This window comes from Rhea pennata, chromosome 2, assembly GCF_028389875.1.
Source record: "Rhea pennata isolate bPtePen1 chromosome 2, bPtePen1.pri, whole genome shotgun sequence".
NCBI classification, from domain to species: domain Eukaryota; kingdom Metazoa; phylum Chordata; class Aves; order Rheiformes; family Rheidae; genus Rhea; species Rhea pennata.
Window position 1 is genome coordinate 55343234 of NC_084664.1, and position 24467 is coordinate 55367700.

Sequence of the window (24467 nt, forward strand, 5' to 3'; positions counted from 1 at the left end):
GGCGGCTGCCGCTGCTGCTGGGGCTGGTGCTGGGCGGCCTCCTGCTGCGCGGCGGCGGCGGGGCGGCGGCAGCAGCACTGCCGTGCCAGGCGCCGCGGCAGTGGGAAGGGCGCACCGTGTACTACGAGCACGGCACGGGCCGCAACACGCGGGCGGCGGTGTCCTACGACGGCCCCAACGAGCGCCTCCGCATCCTGGAGGAGAGGAAGGCGCTCATCCCCTGCAAGAAGTAGGTGCTCGGCGGGCGGCGGGGCCGGGCCGGGCTGCGCGATGGCGGCGGGGGCGCGGGCGGGGCTGCCCGCGGCGCGGCCTCGCCCTGCGGCGCGCGCGGCGGCAGTTAACGGCCCCCACAGGGCAACGCCGCCGTCCTGGGCCGAGGTTGGGGGGGGGGGGGAAGGTGGGGCGCGAGGCACGGCCGTTGGGGGCGGGGAGGGGAGGCCGCGCGGGCGCGGGCGGTCGTTGGGGCTTCATGTGGGCTGAGGGGGCTGCGCGAGGAGGCGGCTGCAGGCGGGGGGACACAAGGGGAGGTTTATTATTGGCGGTGTGTAGCTTTCACCTTCAGCCATACTCCTCGCTCCCAGCCGAGTGTCTTTCTAAAATGGGATGGAAACGGTGTCCAAAAATAAAATATCACATGCGAAGTGTAACTTGAAGAGATCACGTTCGAGTGTCACAGAAGGGCTTCCAGACCAGCGATCTGTTAACAAGCTCGATTCCTATTTTACAAGCTCTCTGACTGCTGTTCTTCATTCCTGCAACTGCTAAGTCAGCGTCTGCTATCACCAGCCACCCTCACCTGTAGTACAGTGCATTCATTCACATAGCAGAGACTGCCCAACCTCCCCCCTCCACCAACGACAGCAGTGCTCTTAATTTATAGGCTGTGTTTCTGCTGAGTCAGTAACTAACCCAGCAAAATCACTGCTTCACTGGCCACTTCTTGATTTGGTGAAAAGTGCAGAAAAAAAGCTGACTGAAAAAGGGCCTCTTTTTTTTCTCTGCCCACAAAGCTCAGGCTCTGATGGGCTAGTCAGAAGAAATGATTACTCCGGCAAGGCCTTCCTGAGTGAAACATTTTGAGGTATGAAATAACTCTCAGACAGCATGTGAAGACATAACAACCAGTGTGAGAACAGCAAGTTGGCAGGCACCTTTACCTCCATCCCAAAATTGTACAGGTAGAAGTGCTTCAGTGGTGGGGATGTGTAAACCGAGATGAAGATCACCTGGCAAATAAAATCATCCAAACCAAATGTTCTCTGCCATTAAAAGATCAATATGCCCTTTTGATACTTGCTTTTTTCCTGCTACTAATCAATTTCTTACCAACATCCCCTAGTCATTGTTTTTGTCTTTTGAAAGTATATACTCTTCCTAAATTCTTTCTCTGGAAGACAGGTTGTCAAAAGTCTTGTTTGTGTCCTATTTTGAAGGTTGCTGTTCCCTCATTGTGAATTTTTCTGTGTAGGTATTTTACGTAGGATCCGTATGAAGAATGTTAAAGGCAGCACACAGTTGTTTGTTAATAGACTGTTAACATACAGGCCTGAGACTGTCTATGCTAACACTTCCCTTCTTTTAGAAGTCCTACATTAACCATCATAATTAGACAAGCATAAACTGCACTAGGTGGTCCAGTCTAATAAGCCCTTTCTAACAGCTAAGTTGTTCTGAGGTCATTTCTTTAAGCTTCTTTCTATTTTATTTGAAGACTATTTTAAGATTGAATAATTATTTTACATTTTTTATTCTGGGCCAGGTTTTGACTTTTGCCAAGATCTGTTCTTTTTACATTTTTCATAAATATTTTCTCTGGACTCAGTTTCGTCTGGGCTGATAGTGCTACAAAGAGGCACAGCGCAGACAGGTGCAGCTGGAGCGTCTCTGTATTAGCTTTGCCTGTATGAGTTTTTTTGTTGTAGACAATCTCTGACCTTAGGGATCCCTGCTGTTCCCAGACTGACTATATTTTCTGCCATCCAAAACTGGAGGGCGGTTTTGTTATGAGCGGAGCTAGTGTCTGCTAAGGGTGTGACCCGGCTTCCATTGAAGTCAACGGAAAGACTCCCATTGATTTAAATGTGTGTTGGATCAGGTCTGAAGTTGTGATCACAGCTTCATTTCACTTTGGACATAGTGAGTCATAAACCGAAAGCTTCAGAACTTAAAGGCTAGGGGATTTATCCTGCCTTTGAAAAAAAAGTCTCTCTCCCACTCTGCTTTGATATTGGCAAGAAAAGGGTGATTACGCCAATGCAGTGACTACAAAAGCAACAAGAAAAATAGTGCTATCCTGGTCTCCAAGGAAATTTCAGTATAAATTCTCATAAACAGACACGTTTTCCTCATATCAGATGTAACTTAGCAGCAATCAGCGTTGGCCAAAGACTGAATTTTTATACGAAATGTTTTCTGAATCTTACAAATGTGGACCTTAATCATATACAGCCCTGTTTAAGTTAGTTGACTGAGGTTAATCAGGGACACAAAGATTTGCCTGTGTGGAATGGCTTGTAGACTGGTAACCACAGGAAAACCTAAAACTTTCAGTTTTCATAGTAGGTATATGTTTCAAATTCATATAATTTCCTGTGTGGCGTTTTCCTATCTACATAAACTCAATGTTTTACGTAAACTTCTGAAAAGTAACCATAAAGTGAATAGCCCATCACTCCTTCACTAATACCACTTCTTTACTCATCTGTGATTGCATGGTCACCCAGGCTTCAGTTACGGTGTTGGTAAAAGCTACCCTTCCCTATCCTGCCAGTTGTAATGTTGTGACTGACTATCACAGCTCACATCTTGCTCCTGTAGAGCAAAGTAAAGCAGGCTCATGAGAGCAGTCAGTGACCTTTGTTTCAGCCGGCTTGCTCTGTGTTTCTGTGGGTAGCACTGTAGCTTGCTTGTACCCCTGCTTACATAAAAACTCCCAATTGTGATCTTAGGTTGGGATTTTTAGAAGAGAACCTACTCCAACTGGATTCAGTACTAAGCTTCCTTTCTTGCTTCTATTATGGTTCCAGCCTTAGCCACACTCTTCATCTCTGTATTCATCTACACTTTGTCCAGTCTACCTCGTCCCTCTGCTTTTTTCCCCTTTAAGATCAAAATTTAGAAAACAGACGCAGAAGGAAGGGACATCCTTCTCTTCTGTTTTTGTGTAGCACTCGGCTGATACCAGGAAAAGAAAACAAACAAATAAGGATTTTCACTGAGTAGATTTTGCCATTTCCTGTTTATAGCAAGTCATGCCAATCAGGTTATTACATGATGTGAAATGAGAACACTTTAAATTATTCCTTAAAGTTCTTAAGGCAGAGCTAGACTATGTCACATTACATTTTAAACACAAGAAGTACTTTTTAAAATATTTTACTGTCTTCTGCATGGAATTACTTCCTCAGGTGTGAGGGAGTATATTATTAATTTCTTGCTTCTGTTCAACTCTTTGTTCAACAAAACACAAAGTAGGCAAGTATAATCATCACAATTGTACTGCTGGGGAATGTTTGCTTCATATTGAAGTATGTCTTACTATAGGTTCATATTTAAAGATCACACCGCTGCAGACTGATAGGACATCCTGACACTACAAAAATCAAAACCAGAAATACCACTGGCTACATTGTGGCTGGTTTCATTCTTCTGGAAAATTTGCACGTGTCCTCAAAGAGTCACAAAATAGTTAGGGCTGGAAAGGACCTCTGGAAATTATTGAGTCTAATCCACCCTGCTTGAGCAAGGCCACGTAGAGAAGGTTGCTCAGGACCATGGAAACTCCACAACCTCTCTGGGCAACCTGATCCAGTGCTCTGTCACCCTCACAGTAAAAAAAAAGTGTTTTCCTATGTTCAGATGGACCTTTCTGTGTTCAAGTGTGTGCCCATTACCTCTTGTCCTGTCGCTAGGCATCAGTGAGAAGAGTCTGACCCTGTGCTCTTGACACTCTCCCATCAGATATTTATACATATTGACAAGAGCCTCCCTCAGTCTTCTCTTCTCCAGGCTGAACAGTCCCAGATCTCTCAGCCTCTCCTCATATGAGGTGCCCTCTCCTGGACTTGATCCAGCAGGTCTATGTACGATATGTATGATATGATTGGCCTTCTTTTCCCCAAGGCCACACTGCTGGCTCACGTTCAACCTGTCGTCCACTAGGACCCCCCGGTCCTTCTCTGCAGAGTTGCTCTCCAGCTTGTTGGCCTCCAAGTTGTACTGGTGCATAGACTTATTCCTGCACAGGAGTGGGACTTTGTCCTTCCCTTTGTTGAATTTCATGAGATCCCCCTCTCCCCATTTCTCCAGCCTGTCGAGGTTCCTCTGAATGGCAGCACAACCATCTGCTCTGTCAGTCACTTCTCCCAGTTTGGTGTTACCAGCGATTTTCCTCAGGGTTCACTCACTCATCATCCACGTCATTAATAAAGGTGTTGAACAGTATTGGCCCCAGTATCAACCCCTGGGGGACACCACTAGCTGCTGGCCTCCAGCTGGACCATGCTGCTGGTCACAGCCTTCTGAGCCCAGCAGTTCAGGCAGTTTTCAGTCCACCTCACTGATCACTGATCTAGTCTGTACTTTGCCAGCTTGTCTATGAGGATGTTATGGGAGATGGTGTCAAAAGCCTTACTAAAGTCAAGGCAAACAGCATCCACTGTTCTCACCTCATCCATCAAGCCAGTCTTCTCATCATAGAAGGCTGCCTGGTTGACTAGGTGTGATTTCGCCTTCATAAAGCCATGCTGACTACTCCCAGTAACCTTCCAGTCCTTCATGTGTCTGGAAATGGTAGCCAGGATTAGTTGCTCCCTCACCTCCTCAGGGATGGAGGTGAGGCTGACTGGCCTATCCTCTTTCTTGCCCTTCTTGAAGATAGGGGGTGACATTTGCTTTCTTCCAGTCCTCAGGCACCTCTCCTGATCACCAAGACCTTTCAAAGATAGTGTAGAGTGTCCTCACAGTGACGTTGGCCAACTCCTTCAGCACTCGTGGCTGCATTTCATCAGTCCCCATGGACTTTTTTTATAGCCAGAGTGTTTAAGTGTTCCCTAACCTCATCCTCCTCTACTGAGGGTAAATCTTCCTTGTTCCAGACTTCCCATCTGCACTCAGGGACCTGGTATTCTTGAGGGCCAGTTGTACTAGTAAAGATGGAGGTGAAGAAGGCATTCAGTACCTTGGCCATTTCTGTGTCCTTTGTTACCAGGTCCTCACCTATGGTGAGGTGGAAATATAACAGCATTCACCTGGAGAAGAGTTGATCACTTTTCAAAATAAACAGTGGGCACGTGTGTCTGACTTATCTCAAGCTGCTTCTTAGTTGTTTTAGGATGAGTGATTGTAAAGGAAAAAACAGTGGTGTCTGACCTATTAAAATCATATAATCCATCCGTTCTGTGGTCATTATGGTGACTCAACTGGCTAAGTATTGAGCTACATTGAGTGACTGCAAATTTGTTTCCCAGACTTGGTTTTGGGAGTGGTTTCTGCTTTTTAACATTTAGGGGAATGAACTATGGTCATGGGCAAAATTTTCAAAATTGTCTAAGTGACTCGGGAACCCAAAGTCCATTTTTTAAGATTATGTAGAGTGTGCAGACTTCTGAGACCCTTAATTTTCACTGAAACTTAGAATTGAATTTTCAGCATTTCTTTAAATCTGACATGAGCTCTTGGGATCCAAAATGCTTCATAAGCTGTTATGTGCTTAAGTTGCTTTTTAAAATAAGAGGAAGGTGTTCAGACCTCCTGACTTTACATTCATCCCATAGGTGTCTAATTCCCTGAGTGTCTACTGCTGATAACACGAGTGAATTTGGAGAAGGCGGCACTGGAAGGCTACTGAGATGGATGCAGGGTAGCAGGTAGATGCTAGATGCTCATCTGAAGCATACAGCAGTTGTTCTAGGTCCTGTCTTACATTGATTTACAAGCAGGACTGTCCCTCAGTGATGCTCCCTGCCAAGGTAGCCTGTTCCCTGGAGAAAAATGCTGTGTGAGGCGTGAGCTATAGTCTGCAAAGGTTGCATAGGGGAGGGTCTTACCTTTTCTTTTGTTTCTGTTTGCTCCTGTCTATGAGAGGCAACAGCCATTTCCTTCTTGGCCTTGTTGGAAGTTGGAGAGGCTATATAGTTCAGAGAGGCAGTGAGGCTAGTTGCATTCATTGTGACAGGCGGGATGGGTGGAAGGAGCTGAGCACACAGTCCAGAGGAGGAGGTTGAGAACTGCTCTCTAGACATTGAGGAGACAGTATAAGAAAACAAGGGGGCTGTGTCAGAGGAAGCCAGCAAGCCCTCTTGGCTTTGCAATGCTTCTGATGTTTTTTGTTTTATGCTTTTGATAACTTCTTTGGCCTGAAACATCTTCATCAGAATTGTAAAACAAAAAAGAAGGCTCATGGAGCATGAATAAAGCGGGTCTATTGGTTCAGGCAATTGTGTTTACTTTAGTGTTCTCAAAACCCTTTTTTATGCTATGTGTTCTGGAGCCACTTCTTGCACTACTAAAACACACCAGCCATCCAAACTTCAAGATATAAACTGAGCTTTTAATTTTGAAAGAGTAGGATCCCAAATCCTTTAAAGTTGGCAAGAAAATGTAGGTAAGCAGAGTCCAGTGATCCCAAATTGATAACTTGCCAGGGAGCTTGTCAGTGTGTTTAGTAACTACTGTCCAATATTCAGTGGGACCATTACTGAAAAATCAATTACAAATATTGTTGACAGGATGTTCTTAAAAAAACAGTGTTCCTCATCATGAGGTTTTGTTTTTTTAAAAAACACTTTTAAATGATAGCCATTGGCACTATATTGCTATTGGTATTAATGGATATTGGCTTAAGCCTTTAGTCCCTCTGAACCCTTTAAAGTTAGGAGAATATGTCCACCCTCTTATCGTATCGTCTGTGTCTGTTTAAACTCTTCGAGATAATGTGTGTTTGCAGTGCCTGGCTTTTTAAAACTTAGGACTTTTGTGTATCAGACATTACAGTAAATACTTAAAGCAAAACCAAGACTGAACTGAAGGTATAAAATACCTAAATTCTGTAACTCAAACCAGAAGGCTTCACAACATAAATCACTGTCGTTTTAACTCAGAGGTTTGTGTGTGTGTATCTAAAGAATTAGAGTGGAGATGAACAGATAGATAGATTCTCGTTCTTAATTTGTTCTGTGTTTGCAGACAGTCCACAGACAGTTGATGATGAGGAGACTGCACAACTAAACAAACACGATGAAAGAAATCTTTATATTCATGATCTTAATTTGAGCTCTATTCAGCATGAGGCTTGATGTAATTCAGATGGCACAACTGGCAACATCACACCTATTTTCACAGGACTAAATGCCATATGTCTTAAAAAGTATCTTCTTTGACAGAGAGACCGTAATCTTCTAATTTAGGCTGATGTTATACTGTCATGAGCTGAGCAAACACTGGCTATGTATTGCTTTTAGAGAAATCAGAGGGATAAAAACATCCAAAAAACTTTTAACCATTGACAGTCCCTCAGACAGTAATCTGTTTAAAGCAAGGATGCAGGTCTCGTTAATTTAAAAGAGCCAGAAATGTTTAGCACTCTAGAAATTAGTACATTAAAAAGCAATTTCAGGTATTCAAAAGAGAGTATGTACTGCAGTGCCTTCAAAAATGTCAAATCGCATATATGAGAAATTGTCTATTTGTACAGTTTGTACACAGTACTACTCTCTATTATCTCTCCTGAATTCTTTCGTGCCTTAGGAAATTTTGGATTCTCGTTAATGTATCTGGAGGCCCTCCATTTCTTCCCAGGTCAATGCGGTTCATCTCAATTACAGTATGTGACATGAAGGGGTGGTTTAGGGCATAATCTCTTCCTAATGATGTGTATCCATCAGTTTTCTTTTCTGGCTCTAGCTGTTTCGCAGCTGAGTGATGTGTGTGTACGCCCCAGCTCCTCTCCTTGCAGGGTGAGGGAGTATGCTCCTGTATTGTCCAAACAGCTGGGAAGCAACTGGGGCATGTTTCCAGGAGTGGGATTTAGGACATACTGCTGCATCCTGGAATTTGGAGAGAGCCATAAGACCAGAGGACACACCAAATTTCAGTCCCATGGTTTATCTTACATAGGCAGTTGAACTGTATTTTCCTTACAATGCCAAAAATAAAAGGGTTTTGAATATGACAGCAGCCTATATTATAGTTGAAAGCATACTGAAAGGCTGAAGAGTTTCAGTTAACAAGTGGAAGATTTTTTAATTATTTTTTGCTTACTTTTGTATCTCAAGACTGCAAAATTAGTGAAGTCAATTGTCTCTGGCACAAAGATTTCATCACAGGACTTTGTTAGATGCACATTTTTAATATATGTGGGAGATATATACATTTTTTCCATTTCCAATTCAAACTCAGCCTCAATTCCTGAGGTTGGTCCGTGCTGCCAAAAGTGAGACCATCATTCAGTCTCTAGCCTTATTGATGACGGCATTGATATAACTATATTGTGGACAGCTTTCAGTATTTTGTCATCTGAGTGGAATCAGAAGATGTAGTGATAAAACCTGTGCATCTCTGCATCCCATCCACAGCCAACTTCTGCCAGGACCTCCAGAGGTGCATTTTGGTAGGCAATTGCCAGTTAGAGGAGAGGAAGTGTTAGAGAAGAAAGCAGGATGTTTTAAGTAGAAGAACGTAAGAACAGAAGACTCTTTCCCTCTTTCTGCATTTCACTTTGCAGTCTGTTTATTCACTAATGTAGCTGTTTTTGTGCTATTGCTTTTAATTGGTTAATACTGCGATTGATTTATTTATGTGATGAGAAAATTCATATAAAATTGTTGTAAGCTTTTGGGGTAGAAAGATGTGCAGTTGGGGAATTATTTCATATTTCAGAGTATGTTCCTCTGTTTTCTTCTACCAGAGTTGATCCTGCTTTGAAGGTTTTCTTCTCCAGCTGGAGATATTTTTTTACAGATCAACAGGTTAAGACAAATCATTTTTTACAAAACAACTTTGTGAGACAGACTTTCAACTGGAGGAGATTACCGTAGACAACTGAAGTTAGTGGAACAATAGCAATTTATGCCTTTATCTGTATGCCAGCTCATTAGCTGCTGCAAAATTGCAATATGTTTCAAATATCCTCCCATCCTGTCCATTTTGCTGTGAGCTGATGGCTAAACTTTACAGAATCTGACCTTTTAATCTGGAAAAGTACAGTGGCATAGCAAATAATACTAAGTTATACAAAATAAGCATAAATACACTTATCTTTCATGTAATGTGGGGGTAAGAAGACTGTGTACCACACAAGCCAGGTATAGGGAAGAAGTAAGAATAGGGCTAAGAGGTGTGTAAATAAATGTTTTAGATTAGAAAGTGCTGCAATTTTAGAAATAGGCTGTTGACGTTTCAGGAATGACCACAGAAAATAGACTAGAAGCTTTGGACTTGAACTGTAATGCTCAGGGCCTGATAATGATAATTCTTATTTTTACATTGCGAACAGGAATTTCTGCTGAAGCCAAGTTTTTGAGCATCAGATCTGTGCAAGGGCTGGAGGAGCAAATCCTTTCCCATGCCTTTTGCTCTAGGGCTACTTTTTGGAGAAATGAACTTGTGGCTATCCAGTCTGTGCAGTTTGAGCTATGGATCTGTGTAGCTGCAGCAGCAGAAGTCCAGTTCCTGACACTCATGTTGACCCACTTCATCCCTATCGTCAGATGACCTTCAGGTTGATTTTCCTTGTAGATTTGCAAGGAATTGTGTGCTCTGCAGTTTGCTGAGTTATATCACTGAAGGTGCTTTTACGAGTTGCTCTTGTTAACTTGAAGGAAAAATTACTTCCTTTCTCAGAGTGTTTTAAAAGTGTGGTACAGTGTCTGGCAGGCTGGGTAAGAGGTGATGTATGAATGGAGCATGGCCACATTGTGCAATGTTTTGGCTCTTTTAGAATAAGGATCATTATGCCTGAATGACATAGCATAACCTGAAAGTAGTGCTGGCCAGTAAAACTCCTTCTCATTTCTGCTAGACAGACCTGTTTATTTCAGCTGTTTTTATTTACCATCTCACTTTTAGGACAAAAAGCAGAAAACTGCTTTTTTGCCTATTTAATAGTCACACACTGATACCTAAGAGTGACAGGTCAAGGGCAGAATTTTCTGCCAAGAGCTTGCTCCCATGCATTAAAATACCAGAAAGCCCAACATGTGAGACAGTCCTTGTGTTGAGTAGTGCATTATTTATAAACTTCGTACCTTTTATACTTTTATATCCAGGAGTGAGTGAATAAGGGGTTTTAAGCAGCGGTGTAATTGTCCTTGTCTACAAAAACTAATTTATGACAGGTAGTAATAGGAAAGGAAGAAATAACCACTGTTTCAGATACTTGAACTTGGTTTCATCTTTTATAAATATAGATCCTTTACAAGCATTTATTTGAGAATCATTTTAATCAGCTTAGCTGTTAAATATGTGGTGTCTCTAATAATATCAAATCATTCTTTTGAAAGGTATTATACATGTGTATACATTTGGCTTCGTGGCCAACTTAGTCATTACAGGACGTTTCCCCCTGTACCACAATAATTGGATGAGGTAATAGTAATTTTTGAAATTCTTACTTTTGTTCTGAGAAGAATTTTATTAGCTGTATTCCTGCAGTCAGCAGGGCTGCTTCTATAACTTAGCAATGACTATATTTTTGCTTTTTTATTTTTTATTTTCTGATTTTAGTGAGACTCAGAATTTATGTCCTTGCTTAGACTGCATCAGAACACTAAAGTGGAAGATGCTTGCTTTTTATACTGTATTCATACAGTGGTCATTACAATTTTTAGATCTTTAGTTGGTAAGAATTCACATGTCTCAGAAGCTACTTAGCTATTCAGTCCGCGAAAGCCTGTTTTATCCCTTACATTCCTTATGAAATTAAATTTACCCCATTCATTCCAGCATGATCTGGACTGTATTTTGTGGGCAAAATCCAGCCCAGAGGGAATTTCCACCCAGGCTTCTGCTTTTTCCAACTGAGTAGCTTCCTGCTGCTTTGATGTCTGGCACTTAGATCCTGAGCTACTGCCACTGTGTCCATGTTAGAGGAGCAGCAGGGACTGGACACGTATGTGGGAAATTACCCCAACCAACACTGTGGATCAGGGTCAGTGCTGTGCACTGCCATGTTGAAAGAGTAATGTAAAGGAAAGCACCAGTAAGATGGGCAGGTACCACACTGCATGTATATAGTTTCTTTCTTTTGCATATAAACATTTTGAAGTTGAATGATGTTGGGACATAATTAATTTATTGTCTATCAGAAAAAAATTGGAAGATTTTGACAGCCAAGAAGAATTGCATTATTAGATATTATTGGTATAGTCAGATACCAATTACTCTAAATCTAGACCTCCGTCTGGATGTTTTTGTAAATTAAAACAATCATCTGTTTAAAAACTTACTACAGATACTTACAGAACTGCCTAAGTGTCTGAATTCAACCTGTAAGTCCCCAAAGAGCCACCTAAAACGTACAGGATACCAAAGAGCAAAACATTTCTATAGTTACGGAAGAGTAGTAAAAGTCTTCATTGCTCTCTTCTTTTGGATCTTACAAAGGTATAACCCAGTGAAACAGTTCTGCTCTATCTCTTTGCTTCATTAGAAATAAAAGCAATCTCTTCAGTGCATTTGAAATCATATTTTAATATGAAATTTTCCACCAGTAGTCTATTCTTAAATTCAATAAATTCATTTTTTTCTTCTCAAATGGAATGTAGCATTGCATACTTACTGGATACTTTATTTTCTACATGTATTATGTGTCCTGAGGACAGTTCATACTGAACTGTGATGCTGTGACTGAGTGTGAAATGATGCAGGATGTCAGAATTACCACATGTATTGTAGCATTACATATTAAGGCTATTTATCATGAACCTTATTTCTTTATTCCCTTTAAGAAATAGTATTGTAATAAAGCCCTGCATATTTATCTTTTGGAGGGCTGAATAGTTCACAAATGATTTATTCCAACAATGGCTTCATAAATAACACATTCCAAAAATGGCTTCACTGACCCTAGTTGATTGGCTTCCTGTGCAGTAATGTGCTCTCCTGAAGCTACCACTTTATAGCTAATGCCTAATATTATTTCATATTTTTGAGCGTATGTTCAAAGTACACTGTCAGTTGCTTTACTGGAGTTAGCACTTAGGCAGTAAATATTCTATGATATCTGTAAGGCATGATATCCCAGGTTGTCTGTTGGGAGCAAAGTGTTTTCTAGTAGATTTTTTTTTCCAGAGAACTGTGAAATATTTTTTAGGGTTTTAATGAGAGGAGAAAAAAGCCTCCAAAACACTACCACAAAGTGGTACTATTTCCCAGCAGGCTAAAGAGCAAAAGTTTCTGCCTTTGTCCTAATGTGTTCTTACTTTAAGCTTATGACAAATTACAGAGGAAAACAGTGTAAGACAGCAATTAAAATCTCAGCTTACAAGACTTTCCACTCAGGTGTCAGTCTTTAATGTTGCCCTTCAGTTTCTTTGTCAGTTCTGGTACTTTCATCCTTAGTTAAAAAAAAAAAAAAAAAAAAAAAAAAGGTTGTCCTCTTGTCACTTCTTTGTGGAATTCAGGGAGCAGTTGCTTCTTCATCTGAAAATCAGATGTCTTAAGCAGATAAAAGACTCACAGAGTTAATAAAAACGTGGCACTTTGACATTTATAATATATTCACCAATATAATTTTGGTGAAATCCTATGCAGGAAGGCTGATATGAGGCCTATATAACGCATATAGGCCAATGTAGCCTTCACAATAGGGCTTAGGTAGCAATAGGGAATCTACCTTGCTCTTAGCTTCTGAATAGCTGGGAATTTCTCTTTAATTAATCTGTCCACATGGATACCTGTTGTTGCATGAATACCTGCTATTTTGGAAGTGGGTGTTTTTGAGGAAGACTGGCTGGATTTTCACTGATGTTTTCAGAGAGCAGTGCTAGAAATACTCATATAGGGTGCAGAGTTGATCTAATGAATGCAGCAAAGAAATGTCTCATTTTTCATTCTTTCAGTATCTCCTAATAGCATTTGTAATCATGTTTTTTTATCATATTCAGATACTTTTCTTGCCAGGAAACTTATGATTCTGCCATATTTTTAGGCAGCCAACACTGGAAAGTTTACTCATTCTGTGCAGTTATGATAATTCTCAGAGGATGTTTATTATTTGGAAAACACATTTCCATACAAGATGAGGAATTCTTACAACAATTAGTTCCCAAATTAATGCATCACTATTTAATTAAATCCAGATTGGTTGGCCTACATCTGCTATACAAGAAACACATTTCATTTTTCTTATCTGTGGTGGCCTCTGGGGACTTGGAAGCCTCCTGGTATCGTTTAAAATACCTGTGCCCAGAAACTCACTGAGATTTGCAAAATCACACTGTTTTGTTATCCTACCTGTCTCCGAAAAGAACAAACAGGACAAATTTGGACAATGTGCTTGATAGAGTATTAAGGTGTGGTGTCTCCTGTACTTTTTATAGAGCAAAAAAGGATTAGAGGAAAGTAAAAGGAGATTAGGTTATGTACCATGGGAGTGGAGACATCTTTTGCGTTTTGTTTATTCACCATGGTATTGAACAGTGAAAGTGCAAGGGACTATCTAACTACCTCAACATAACAGAAAATGAAAGACTTGCCATTTTTTTACTTAGTTTTTGAGCTGCCTCTCTCCAGAACCAAATGTAAGCATGTATATATTGAGTCTCAGTGCATTTACATATGTTGTTTATTGACATACTTGTTTTAAGTTTTGAGTTGTTGCATTACTATTTTAAGTCTGTAAATCATGAATATGAAGTAATCCAGCCTTCTGAAGTACAAAACAGGTGGCCAATTAGACATGGAGGCAGAACTGGGCAAAATCCCAGTTGAATGTGTTGGTACATTCAAGGTACCAAACCAGTCACATATATCCTGCTAACATAGTTGGGCCAGGTCAAAGTAACATAAAGGCACAGGTTGCTGTTTGAGGTACTGTCAAATGTAGGTACTGCAACTGCTTAGTTGGATGCCAGTAAAGGGATTTTATAGTGGGCCAAATGAAATCTCCTTTTTGTTGTTTTTTGGAAGGCTAACGTGCATCTGAAACACAGTTTAGGTCTCTGGATTTCCTTCCACTGAAAGAATGGAAAAACTAATTTACAAAGCTTGTACTGTGCAGGATACGTATTGTAAGTGAAATGATTATATACTGTAGCAGTAATAACTATAAATACCATGCATTATCCTTTGGGTTTGTTTTTTTTGTTTGTTTTGTTTTGCCATGTGAGTCTCTAGTATTTTCTTGCATGTAGGCCTAATTCACTATCAATTATTTTCAATTGCTGTCCTCATTTAGAATTGATCTGGTCTTCATAATAATTCACCCCCCAGAAGTATTTGGATGCAATTTTCGGCTGTAAAAAATCCACACATAATTCTTTATTTTAAAAAATTTCTCTCAAAATTTTATGGAAAGGTGGAGAACATGTAATCATTACAACGTGTCATGTATACAGCCTATTTGCTAAGAAATTAGTGTATGAACAAGCACAGAATATTAACAAAAATAATGTTTTTAAACCTCTATTAGCCTGAACTGTTCATGCTAAAGCAGCATAGGTAGAAATTTAACTTTGTTACAGCTGGTCATAACTATCTCCCAGATACTAATGCATACATTCCGCCTGTGTGATATACATGGTAGTTTAGAGGGATAGGGGCAGGCAGTAACCACATTGTTCTCAATTGGCACAGAAAGACATCTCAATTTTCTGTTTCTCTGGTTAGCTAAATAAAAAGGAGACTGCTTCTATTGAAGGCTGAGTAGTGCTGTTGAAAGGGGCTTACCCATTTCTTTGGGAAAACTGTCTGGAGAGAGATCTACAGTGGCCTACAGTTTATCCATGGCCAGTGAATGTCTTACCCAAAATATGGCAGTGTTAATAAGCAATTTGCTGGAGCCATATTGGACTCCATAATATGGGCCATATTGTCGAGTAATAACCAAAATGTTACAAAATGATCTTAGCTTGCCACTCTGTAAAAGTTTTTAAGAATAGGGAGAATCTCCAGGATTAAAAAAGTCACGTATCACACAGGTCTGTTCCTAAGACTGGCATGAGGACCTAGACATATCTGCACACAGATGCTTTCTGTCTGAAGTGATGAGTAGCAGCCAAATCTCCCTCTCACTCACACTGAGAATTTCCTCTCTGATTTTTGCACTTTAATTCGTCAAGGCCTTAACAGTTCATTCCCTGAGAAATCTCTTTCCTGCTCCCTAAATGAGTCCAAGTACAGGATTAGCACAATACAGAGAATATGGAAGAACAAGTCCCCTAAGAGATATGGCAGTCTAGAAAACAAATAGATAAATGAAAATGCTACAAAGATTTTCCGTAAGTCAATTCATTTTTCTGAGTTTCCACACTTTCTGAGTTCTAAGATCTTGTCCAGTCAGCTGTAGCAAGTTACTACATAAAAAAGGCCCAAAAGACTTTTTTTTAATGACAAAAAGATGTTTCAAATAATTTAAATGCCTGTAGTTAAGAGTAGAAAGAAATTACTTTGCCTAAAAAACAATCCCAGAATGCTATAAATACAAAAAACAAGAAATACCATGAAAACTAGAAAATACAAAGCCAGCTTGAACTTGTGGAAAACACATTTTTGGGAGTTGAGATTGCATAGAACGTGTTATGTTTGCCTTCCAGCATCTCCAAAGATTACTCCTTTGAGATAATTGGCAACTGTGTTAGGTATTTCAGATAGATTTTAAACACTTCTCAGCTTCTCTTTTTCTTCTAAATGTAACAGATAGTAAACATCTGATCTAACATCTGTAAAAATCAGTGAAACTGATTTCTGGCTGCTTTCACAGGGTTTGGGTCAGGTTAATGTTTAATTTTGAAGAGGGAGTTATACGGCCAGATTTATCTCTAATTATATAGCTGCTAGATGGAAATAGTAAACAGTGGCAGTTACTTGAGGATCTGGTGTTATGATGTGGAAAGATCAATGGTCTCTTGACAGCCAAGGAACACACCAGAGGTTGGAGGGAAAATCTGAGGGATAGAAAAGTGGTTTGTGCTGATGCATTTCTCTGGAGAGAGAATTCAGGAGTTTCTTACATATTTGAATAGAAAACTCCTAAAGAACCATAGCAGTTTTTCAAGGATTTGCATGTGCAAAGAGATAGGATGTGTCATAAATAACAAATTTTTAGAAGTCTTGAAGGCATAAGTGGGAAACATGAAGATCTGTAAAGTAGAGAGACTGTTTTTCCAGTTTAAGAGTAACTTAAATCCTAGTTAGAGACAAGACAAACTGTTGGCAAAAAATCTAAAAACATCTAGTGGTTTGGGACATCTTAGTTTTGGGATGGTCACACTTCAATACAACAAATTTTAGAAAATCCTGAATACTGTCCCTGTGAAAATTAGGCCTTTTCAAGTATCTTGATGCTGGACATCCAAAATATGGAGTGTTCAAACTGGTCAGTTTTGAAAATCTGTCCCATTAAATCTGTAAAACAACACCAGTTTTTCATACTAGAAGATTACATTATAGAGACGTTAGACACTGTGTAAATTATAAATAATTGTGAAGTCATTTATACATCTCAAAATGAGTTATTTTAGTGATGGTATTTGTTGTACTTATAGGAATGGTGAAGAGAAATAATTTTTGCATGTATAAAAGTCCTCAGTTCATATTAATTAAGAAAAGCTCAAAGAAAACTGTGGCTCTCTTTGCCAGGTTATACGTGACACCAGGCACTATTGTGTAAGGAAAACACCTCAAAATTAGGTAGGCTTACCTGTTTGCTAAAGACTTTAGTTTTTATTGGTGTCAGATACTAAATGGTAAACCTATTTCTGTCACATTTTAATCAGACTGGGTAGTCTAAACATGTTCAATAGGTCTAGTGACCTTTTCTGGAGTAGTGGAAAACTTTCAACAGTGCCAGTCAGTGTATTTATATCAATATTATTTACAGGTCTTGTCCTCCTTGCTACTCTTTCTTAGAACTGTCCTTGAATGATAAATAAATGTGCCAGTTAGGTTTTTTAGTCACATCTAGTTTTTAATGCAATTAAAATAATGTAACTTTTCTTAAAAATAGAAAGATATTTTAGCTGAATGTCATGTCTTTGGGAACAACTGTTTCTGTGGTAGACTAATAGGTAATCTATGAATCTGTATCAAATACATTTATGAGTTACTCTAATGTAAGAACTCAGTATTTTGAAGGGGAAAGTTTTGAAATTCATGTTAATCTATTAAATACTAACATATTTGCAGTCCAGTTGATCTTTAACAACATCCTGAGGTCTGTCAGTACTAAAGAATATATAGGTAGGTGATCATTTTCAGTGAAGTTATTAATTAACTGTATCAACATGGTTGAAATTTAAAGTGCTGACCTACAGATAAAAGTAGAATGAAACAGAAAGGCATCTGAAATAAAGATAATTGTCACTCACAATGTGAGATATGCTCAACTGTCAGCTCCTCCCATACCAGAATAGGAGCAAAGCTCCAAAACCAGGGCCATTTCAGAGGAAGCCCTGGAGCTGATAGCAGTGTATAGTCCAGGAAATCAATAGAAATAGAATAGAATAGTGTTTTCAATAGAAAACACTTTCTAGTTACATGTATGTGCTAGTTACATGTATGTTTAAAGGCAGCCTTCTCATAGATGTCCATTTTCCCAAACTACTTGGGACATTAAAGGTTATGATGCACATGTTAAACTAACCTCATAGGTGACCAGTGCAAAAATTTAATTGCAACAACATACACAGCATTATTTTAAAAAGCAGTGGACTCTATTCTTTCCTTCAAATGTGTCCTCTGTGTAACCTCATTTTTCTTGTTTCCCTTCCTTCATCCTTAAATGTCTCTTCATTAAGATGTCACTTTAAGGAGAATGGAGTGAGATTGATGGAATAAAACAAACTAAGATCTATTTCATTCTGTCTTACTTGTCTGCCTCTTACTCTAAAAGAGTGTAGCTGATGGTTCTCTATTTGTTTCCTGTCCCACATTGTGGACATCACTTACGGAGTAGTCCTGCAAGCAAAATGGCTGGATGGGTGACTGCTGGAAGAGCCCCACAAAAGGAAGAGCAGTTGTGAGTTCCTGGACAGTTGTAAATAATGAAAAGCTCAGTTAACTCAAGAGAAGACAAAAAAAACATTTTTGTGAAGGGTGGTTACAACAAACAGTTTGGCCTAATCAGTCATTTCCTCTGAATGCCTCTCACAGCTGGCACATGTCACTTGACTCATACCTCCCCAACCTGTCTTCAGACTGTATTTTTCCAGGTCTTTTAACCTGTTCAGGCACTGAAAACAATGAGATAGTGTAATTAAGGTTAGTTGTAAAAGAAAACAGACTTGAGAGAGAACCTCCTTCAAATCCCCAATCTCCCCATGTGAAATATGTAGATGGTGACAATGTGGCTCAGCCCGCTGATGAGACTCCTCCTAAAGGGTGCACAGTTCCCAGCATTGCTTTGGGGAGCTCTCATAAAAGGATTCATCAAGGGCTGTTTGGCAGATAGCAGTGTTGAGGATCCAAGTCGGTCATAGAATTGGTAGTACCAGGACTAATTCATTAAACTTGTCTCTTACCAGAAGAGATTAAAAGCAGTTGATATTGTAGAATAGTGTATATGTAAGGCTGGGAAGGTCTCCAAGTGACCGTATAACCCGTTCCTCCATCTAAAAGAAGCGTAATTTGGATGTCTCTGACCCGTGCTTTTCTAACTTGTTCTTGTAAAAGCTAGGATGAAGAAGACTCTGTGGAAACCTGTTCTTGCAACCCTTACACAAACAGTATTTTTCTTTCATTATCTCACTTAAATCCCTCTTGCTTAAAATTATGCTTTTTTCTTCCAATCTTACCTTCAGTGAACATAGAGAACAATTGGGGTTCTTTTCTAACATTTTATATACTAGAAAGCTTATCATGTCCTACCTTAGTCTTCCTCTTTAGACTAAACATACCAAGTTTCTTCATAGGTCATATTTTTTAAACATTACATCATTTTTGCTGTTCTCTGGATTATGTCCATTCTGTTTATCTATTCCCTGATGTGAGTAACCAAAACCGGAAACAACATTATCATTGCCACCTCATCAATGCTAAGCAGAAAGGAATAAATTACCTTCCATGTGTTGCATCTGATGCTATTGTTAAAACATACGAGAATGAACCTGGCTTTTTGGCAGCAGATTCATACTGTTGACTCCTCTTCAGTCTGTTGTCTAAAGGACTCCCAGATGTTCTTGTTCAGAACTGTTGCCCAGGCAATAATTCCGGTTTTTGTATTTGTGTATTTGTACATTGTTTTCCTTTGTATTAATTTGCACTTATTGAGGCTGAATATACACTTTTTGATTTGTGAATGCACTTTGCAGTTGATGAAGATAATCTAGATAAATCTAATCTTTTTCTTCTGAAGTGCTTATGACCCTTTCAAGTTGAGTTTTATCAGTGAGGTACAGTCTTTATCAAAAAAGTAGTAAAGACTAAAACCAGGCCCAGGATAGACCTCTCTTTTCAAGGTGTCCATTTTTAATGGCTTAACAGTATGACAGTGAAAGTTTTAGCTGTTTTTGTTTCCCACATCAAAGCCTCTTGGGGATTTGAACTTGCTTCTTAATAGTATGGGAAAGAACAGTCAAAATCTGGTACTACCTATTTCTGTCTAAAGTATACTACAGTCACCTAGTAGCCTTTCCAAAACTGAAACTAGTGACTTACCCAAGGTTAGTGAACTGGCTGATGATTGAGCCTGGAAAACAGCACAGTATCTTTGAGGCAAAGGAAACTTTCTTCAAGAGTGCTGTCATCTGCTTATAAATACTTCATGTGGACTTGGTTATTGAGATGGGGGAAGAAGAATGGCTCAAAGCAAGGCACTGGTCAGCAAACACAGGAGGGCTAAACAACAGTCTGTCCTGGGAACAAGGCCCGTGCACACTAGAAAGCGCTGGATATGCACTTTCGAGGAAGAGGTAGTTGTTTGAAGGCATCTAAAAGGCAAGCATCTGCTAGACCTTGTTGAAGTTAGTCCTATCTGTTGTTCTCCCAGTGAAAGATGAGTTATACTTCAGGCTAGATATGTGTAAACTGTCGATTGCTTTAAAATCTCTATTAAAACTTAGTTTCTTCATATAGACTTAGCTATACTTTGTTTTTTAAAAGCCTCCACAGTTATCGTCTTTTCCACCACTTCCCAAAATGAAGAGCAAGGGTCCAAACTTCAGGATTTTGAATGCAGGGTAGATGTAAGCATGACCAATAGAACAGGTACTGTGTCTCACATCCTAATGTGGAAATGGGAAGAAGTCAAAGAGTTTCCCTGCAAGAGGAATTTAAGCTGGGAGGTGAACCCCCAGCTGAGACAGCAGTAAGTGCTCTGAAAAGGAACAAGGGGTAGGGTAGGCTAAGTTGGACATCACCAAAGCAGTCATTTCATAACATTTTATTTTGTTATTTATAAATGGTAGAGCAAATGAAATGTTTGATTTCATACACATGTTTCACTGAGAACTTCAATTCTACGCTTTTAACTTCCTGAACATGAGGTGAGCCCTACAGACAAGCCTGGAGTGGATCATACTGTGATACTCTCCTGCACTCAGAGAACACAGGGTCGCTCCATGGCCATAGATCTGTTCCTTTTTATGGCGCATGATCCTACTCTGTCTGCCGTAAAGATATGATTGTACAATACAGCATTACAGCCTTACCTTTCTCAGTTCTTGTTGTTTACCATATCTGTATGGATATGTGTTCAAAATGCTTTAGAACCATGGAACAATTAACATTTGTCCCTAATGATGTTTTCTCTCACAGAGACATTCCTTTTGTTCCCATAATTCTTTTATTTTGCACATTTTCAATCAATTCCACATAAACTTTTAATGTATGAATTCTTTATATTTGAGTTTAGTCACTGATTTATGCACTGAACAAGCAACATTTTTGATTTATAGCTGCTGAAAGAAAAGGAGAAGGACCTGCACAAAGAATTCTGGATGAAATGAAAAAGTTATTTTTACTTTTATTTTTACTTTGCGGGTGAGGAGGGAGATGAAGTGCATTCCCGGAATTTAAGATTGCATTTATTTCCAATGAACTGAATCTCCATCTTGCACAAAGTTTATTTAAAAATAACCTATTCTCCAATCTTTGGATAAAGATGTTAGGAAGTTAAAGTGTACTTAACTTTCAAACTGTATTGTCTGATTATCCTAACTGGTCTGTCTTCCAAACTTCCTTGAAAATAGACCTAGTGGTTTTTATTTTTATTTATATTTATATTAGATAGATATCTGAAAGACCCGAACCATCCTTTTTAAGGAAATAATTGCAAATAGAAGATGGAAGTCATTTCATCTTGGGAAGTAAACTAGAACAGGTGAATAGCCTCCCAAGTTTTTCCAAGAAATGTTCCACCATGGAAGCAAAATTTATTCTATCAGAATGAGCACCTACTCCCTATCTGTTTTAGAGGGCAGTCTGTTCCTCAGACTTCTGTATTACTGCTCTTTATAAAGTAGTAATATAAAGATTTACTAACTGTCCAAATGTATGGGTGATGGGATTTACAATCTTGAGTGAGAAGCAACATAGGTCTATTGAATATCATGTAATGTTTATGGTATGTTTTTGGTATCTAAAGATCCTTCTCTGTTTATATACTGAAGTTAAGACATAGGAAGCTGCAGTGCACAGTACTAGCTTAAAAATTTGTGTTTATTGTTTTTGTTTTGTTATGCTAAACTAACTTAATGGAAAAGGCAGATTCTTTTAGCTTAGTTATTTGTGAATATGGACCTCATTCTGTTATGCCTTTCTTGTGTGTAAAATAGGTGTTACCATATTGGAGCAGAGCTGAGATCAAATCACATAGCCTGATTCAGAGAAAGGTGTGAAAACTGCTGATAAATCTGACAGTGGTAAATCTAAAAATATGAAAACATATGTGTCTTTTATTTTTTTTCTTTTTTGGAGTTACGCTAAATTATTGTAACTATGATTTTTCTGACTATTTCTATACATTAAATATCCACTTTTTTTCTGATATTTTTCCAGTCTCATAAAGTGCCTTAATATAATTGTATACTGTGTAAAAGAGCATTTCCATGTTTCAGTTTTGAACATCTAATCTTCTCATTCTATCACATCTCTGTAATCTCTGATCTCAAGTGTATTTTGATACTGTGTGGCTCTCCTATATATACCATATTCCAAGGGAACTGATTCATTGAAAAGCATTATGGCATTCTGTCCATATCTTCCACTCCTTTTCTTTTGAGCTATGCCATTGTCTAATTACAGCTTCAAGTCAAGAATATTCCCTATTATTTAGCGAAACACAGAAATGCTCTCTATTAACACAGTGTATCCTTTAGCCCCTTGCAAAACACAACTCCCTTAAACACAATGCCTTATTGTTTTCCTGAATTTCAACTTAAATTACAGTGCGTTGTACTCAGGGGTAAAACTTGATGAATCAGGCTGTTTATTATGGAATGTCAAATAGCCAAAAAGGGACAGCAAGGGAAACATTGTTGCTAGAGAACTTAATTTCCCTTAGTATTTTCCAAAGTAGCTAATCAAATTTATGGGGGAAAAAAAAGAATAAGATGTTGCATAATTTTAATAAGTTTTGTAATTAAAGTCACAGAAATATGTAATCCTCTAATTAATGTAGCTTTGACTTTTCAGCTTTTAATTCCTTTCTTATAGTTAAGATTTTCCTTCTACAAGAACTTCATAACTGGCAGAATTTAAACTGCCTAATTCTCTACTTCAGAAACTGGTAGTATTCTCAAAGTTCCCTCTATACCTTGCTAGTTAGATACCTGATACAGAGGGCTCGGTCTCTTGAAAATAGAAAAAGGCTTTACAATCTGTGAATGATTTAAGTCAGTCTAAAAAATACTGCTTTCACACAATATCAGATTACATGTGCTGTCACATGTATTTGCACAATACTATATTTGTACAATATACCATAGTCTAGCATCACTGCCAAACATGTGAGATCAAATATGGTAAATTACTGTTGTTGTTGAGGTCTATACACCAGAAGAAAAACACAAGTCTGAAATTACCGAAACTTCATGGGAAAGAGGAAAGGAGTTCCCAGAAATATATTGACAAGCGAATGCTTCTCAGTTATGAAATGAGCTAGCCAGAGCTTTCCAAAAGAAGATGAATGTTCTTGACCTGAATAGTGTTTATCAACTGTCTGAATGTCTGCTCAGCAGCTTTTCTCCCTTGAAATTTTTCTTATTCTGGAGAGCTGAGAAGATGAGATTTTATAGTCATCCTTCTAATAAGGGTTCCAGTTCACCCAGTAATGTCTTATTTGCACAACAAATCTGTACAAGGTAATATTATTATGAAAGTTTTGTGATATACGTTATCAAGAGGCTGTAACTAGAGAATTATTACAGATTTGGATGCAGCTGTCAATGAACATCAGAATGGAGGATTTGTTCGGGATTTTTTAGTGGAATTTCTTCTAGCTAGAAAAATCCCTTTCCTGATGTCTAAAAATGCCTTTTTGCAAGTAGAACCAGGAAAGAATTAAATAACACCACAAAGACAGACATGGATACTTCAAGCTTTCAGTTAATCTCAAAAGGGAAAGCAACATTAACTTTGGAATAACTGCAGCAATCTCTACTTAATATCTTAAATATCAAATGCTGTTCCCAGCTAAGCAATACAATAGCTCTAATACAAATAATGCATAAAATTTTGCTTTAATCTTTCTGTTGCTTTATAATAATTATTAGGTAATGCAAGTCCTGACTAATGCAAGTGGGAGTTTTAAGGATACAATAGCTGCAGCTGGGAAAAGTGAGTCAACAGGTTAAAGTCCTGGACACATAAAACTCCATATGCCTTTGCAGGATGGAAACTCTGTTTTACAAGAACCTATTGTTCCATTGCTTTTGGGGCAGCAGTTTTGTTTTTGTTCTGTTAATACAATGCTTAGCACAAATGGTTCTTGATCCTGGATTTGGGGCTCTTTAGTGTTATAGCAATCAAAAAATAAATAACCAGAATGGAATTTTAAGGCTCCAGTACTGTAAGTTACTGGTCCAGAGCCACAGAGTGAAATGATGTAGAGCAGACTCAGAACACAAGGAATTTCTTTTACCCGGTTGTAGCCTCATACCATTATTTTGTTTCTCTCTAGCAAATGACCTTGGCTGGTATGTTTTGATACATCATGCAAGTTTTGGCAGAGTCTGGCCAGCACCTCTGCTCCTCTGAGTCACTACAAAGGCAATTAGACATGCAGCTCCTTCTTTTAAGTCTGACAATGCAAGGAAGCCGACAGAAGTGCAGAAGTAAATTCTGAGAGAGTGATGCTGATATTTTAGGTTAAA

General features: G+C 38.9%; 1 protein-coding gene across 1 annotated transcript in view; it reads left to right on the forward strand.

Annotated features, from left to right (window-relative positions):
- Positions 1-11: 11 nt before the first annotated feature.
- EPDR1 (ependymin related 1) overlaps positions 12-24467 on the forward strand; it is a gene marked incomplete at its 5' end in the record, with an annotated part of 33845 nt that continues 9389 nt past the window's right edge. Inside the window, one exon of the mRNA XM_062567911.1 lies at positions 12-229. Coding sequence (XP_062423895.1) covers positions 12-229 — 218 coding nt within the window. The remainder of the gene's footprint in view (positions 230-24467) is intronic.